The 4,129-nt window shown below is 47.1% G+C and overlaps 1 protein-coding gene across 1 annotated transcript in view; it reads left to right on the forward strand.

The window, feature by feature from the left end:
- ZBTB8B (zinc finger and BTB domain containing 8B) overlaps window positions 1-3,900 on the forward strand; it is a 13,035-nt gene extending 9,135 nt beyond the window's left edge. The window contains exons 2-3 of the mRNA XM_007468682.1: window positions 196-374; window positions 3,583-3,900. Coding sequence (XP_007468744.1) covers window positions 196-374; window positions 3,583-3,900 — 497 coding nt within the window. The remainder of the gene's footprint in view (window positions 1-195; window positions 375-3,582) is intronic.
- The last annotated feature ends 229 nt before the right edge of the window (window positions 3,901-4,129 follow it).

Raw genomic sequence — 4,129 nt, forward strand, 5'->3', positions numbered from 1 at the left:
TCAGAAGCCCACCTTCTCCTCTGGCTGACTGGGAGCCAGAGTGACAATTTGTAGACGATGTTTTGCTGTTATAGCTGCTGGTGGAGTCGGAGTCCTTCTTCTCGACCTGGGCTGGTCGAACTCCCCTGCTCTGGATCCCATCCATCTGAGGGCGGCCAGTGTTGTTGCTGCTTACAGTACCATTTGGTTCCCCAGGTGGTGTGCTGGTGGTGCCCATCAAGCTGCACAAGTGTCCTTTCTGCCCCTACACTGCCAAACAGAAGGGCATCCTTAAGCAGCACATCCGCTCACACACGGGGGAGTGGCCCTACCCCTGTGAGACCTGCGGCAAGAGGTTCACCCGCCAGGAGCATCTGCGGGGCCACGCGCTCAGCGTAAGTGGAGGAGCTGGCGGTCCTCTCGGGACGGTAGGGTGGGAGTGGCAGTGGTTCGTGACGTTCGTCTAATGTGAGGGCAAGGCCAGTCTGTATTTCTCTTCTCTGTCCACTGGGGTATTTCCAGAGAATTTTAAACATGTATTTCTGCTACTAAATTACACCTGGGTTGGTGGCACTTAGAGAAAGTTAAAACTTATATGGTAACAGACTAGTTTGCTTAGGAGGAAAGTTAAGAAAGTTTAGACCCTAGTCAAGGATGGTTGTCAAAAGGCAGAGAACACTGAGGCTTAGACAGGGGATTGTGGGTCTGTTCCCTGTGGTGTGATGCCAGAGGTAAGCTGCATTCTCGGTTTCCCACCCAACCTCAGCACCCCGGGGTGGGGAAGAGATATACTGCCATTTATAGGGCTACCTGTGAGCAGCAAAGAGGACCCCAGCCCAAGCGGACCTCCCCTGCCACTGGCTGCCACCTAGGATTCTGTCTCCCACGTGAGTGGGTGATTCCTACCTGCTAAAAAGCATTCAGGCCATTTAGAAAGGCATTGCATTTAAGATCGTCTTTGAGCAAGGCAATCAGTCTTTGGAAAATCCAACATAAAAATGGTTTGGATTTCAAAAGACACTATCAAGAATGTGAAAAGACAACCCACAGAATGGGAGAAGAATCTTTGTGAATCATTTATCTGCTAAGGATCTAATAACCAGAATATATAAAGAATTCTTGGGCTTCCCTGGTGGCGCAGTGGTTGAGAGTCCGCCTGCCGATGCAGGGGACACGGGTTCGTGCCCCGGTCCGGAAAGATCCCACATGCTGCGGAGCGGCTGGGCCCGTGAGCCATGGCTGCTGAGCCTGCGCATCCGGAGCCTGTGCTCCGCAACGGGAGGGGCCGCTGCAGTGAGAGGCCCGCGTACAGCAAAAAAAAAAAAAATCTTATAATTCAACAATAAAAAGACAACCCAATTAAACAATGGATGTGAATAGATGTTTCTCTAAAGAAGATAAACAAATGGCCAATAAGCACATGAAAAGATGCTCAACATGATTAGTCAGTAGGAAAATATAAATCACAGCCACAATGAGATGCCACTTCACACAAACTAGGATTGCTATAATAATAATAAAAAAACCAAAAACAGATAATAACAAAGTGTTGGCAAGGATGTGGAGACACTAGAACCCTCACATACTGCTAGTGGGCACATAAAATGGTGCAGCCACTGTGGAAGAGAGTTTGGCGGTTCCTCAAAAGTTTAAGCATAAAGTTACCATTAGGACCCAGCAATTCTACATCTAGGTACATACACAAGAGAACTAAAACAGACATTCACACAAAAACTTGTATACAGATGTTCGTAGCAGCATTATTTATAATAGCCAAAAAGTAGAAACAACCCAAATGTCCATCAACTGATGAATGAATAAACAAAATGTGGCATATCTATACGATGGATACATTTTATTCAGCCATAAAATGAAATGAGTTCCTGATACATGCTACATATGGAACAACCTTGAAAGCATTATGCTATGTGAAAGAAGCCAGTCACAAAAGGCCACCTATTATGTGATCTCATTTATATGAAATATAAAAAGTGGGCAGACCTATGGAGATAGAGAGTAGATTAGTGGTTGGGGCATGGGGGATGGGAGAGGCATGACTGTTAATGTGCACAGGCTTTCTTTATGGAGTGATGAAAATTTCTGGAATTAGATGGTGGTGATGGTTGTACAACCTTATGAACATACTTAAAACCACTGAATTGTACACTTTAAAAGGGTGAATTTTATGGTATGTGAATTATGGTTTTGAAAGAATCCAGATTTAAGATAAGTACAAGGTTACTGACTGCCTCTGCTCTCAGTGCTGGCCCTAGCATACTTGTCTGAGAGTGGCCTTACCCCAAGGCCTTAAGTTTTTGTTTGCCTTTTTTTTTTCTTCAAATTATATCTCCAGTCCGTCTTGACAACAATAGGTCCCTGGGTACCTTTAAGATGTTTCATTGGTTGGAATCCTCATTCCCTCTATTTTTCCACTTTGTACGAGGTCCAGTCTACTGCAGCCCAAAGAGGTAGTCTTCAAAGGCTCCATCAGGTTGCAAGGGTCACATACACACTCGGGTTGGCTCAGGCATTGGGGGTTTAGTATAGGAAGCCCAAGAAACCTCAGGGGAAGCAGGGACATAGGTCAGGATGTAACGGCAACTCCAGCAACCTGGGTATCATTGTTGACCCTTCTGCATCACCCTCTCTCTGTCACTGCCTCTTGTGTGTATCCTGCATCCAGAGCTCTCTAAAAAGAGAGGCTCTGATTGATTCACAGATCCCCTATTGGCTGGAGTTCCTGGAAAGTGCATGCATTAGAAAGATAGCTCCTTATACAGAGGGGACCCCTGGGACTGCTGCCCTCACAAGGAGCTGCACGGAGTAGGAGATCAGGTTCTCTTTTCTAGTATGTAAAGCTCTTTTCATAAGTAAGGAATGCATTTATCAATGAAAAAGTCAAGGGTGAAGCATCTGCTGGCACTTTTAGAGAATACACTGTCTGGCAAATCTGCCTTCCTAATAGCTAAACAATCCAAGGTACGTAAGAGGCCATGCCTAAAATCCTAATCGGTTCACTGAGTGCCCTTTATGTGCCAGGCACTAGGGATATAGTAACAAATGTGACAGAGGACAGAGAGCATGCATGAGGATAGTCCGTGACCTCTTGGTGCTTAGAATCTAGTGAGTTTTACCAATGATTTGTGAGAAATAAAACAGAGGGAGAAGTATAGGTGAGACTATATAGCTGGGGGACCTAATCTGGCCTGGAGCATCAGAGAAGACTTCCTTGAAAGTCATTAGTGGGAATTCCCTGGCGGTCCAGTGATTAGGACTCTGAGCTTTCACTGCCGAGGACACAGGTTCCATCCCTGGTGGGGAACTAAGATCCCCGTAAGCTGCGCGGCACAGCTGGGGGGGGGGGATAAAAAAGGCATTAGTAAGGAGGGAGGGGTGACCGTGGGGAGGAGGGCACACTCCACGCATGTCCGATGGCCCTGGGGTGGAAAGGACCTTGGTAAGGCTGAGACTGTGGCAGAGAGAGCAAGAGGGAGAGTGGTGAGAAATGAGACTGGAGGGTCAGCCAGGGGCCATGTCTCATGGGGCCCTGAAGGCCATGACTCAACCCCTTTTCTGTGACATTTACTGTGCTGGTGATTTTAGGTCCATAGGTCCAACCGTCCAATTATCTGCAAGGGCTGCAGAAGAACCTTCACAAGTCACCTGTCGCGGGGGCTGCGGCGCTTCGGCCTGTGTGACAGCTGCACCTGCGTTACAGACACGCATGATGATGATGACGAATTGATGCCCATCAGACTTAGCCTGGTGGAGGCTTTGTCCGAGAGCCAAGAAAAGAGTGACACAGACAATGACTGGCCAATCTACGTGGAGTCTGGTGAGGAAAACGACCCCGGCGGAGAGGATTCGAATGATAGACCCCAAATTCAGCCCAGCTTATCAGATGGAGAGATGCTTACGTAGCAATAAATTAGTGGAGAAGAGGGTTTAGAGTTTGTTCTTTTGCCAGTTCCGTGGTTGAAAGCCACCCTTTGTCCAATTTTGTGGAACCCCGAGAAGAACATTTTTTCACTGTTATTTGCATTTCTGTTAGACTACATGGTGGAGGTTGGATTCTGTGACTCAAAGGACTTTTTAGTGCTGCCCTTGATTTCTGAAAGCTTTCTGAGTGAACCAAGGTTGGCTCTGAGGC

This window comes from Lipotes vexillifer, unplaced genomic scaffold (genome assembly GCF_000442215.2).
Source record: "Lipotes vexillifer unplaced genomic scaffold, Lipotes_vexillifer_v1.1 scaffold1261, whole genome shotgun sequence".
In the NCBI taxonomy this organism is placed as follows: domain Eukaryota; kingdom Metazoa; phylum Chordata; class Mammalia; order Artiodactyla; family Lipotidae; genus Lipotes; species Lipotes vexillifer.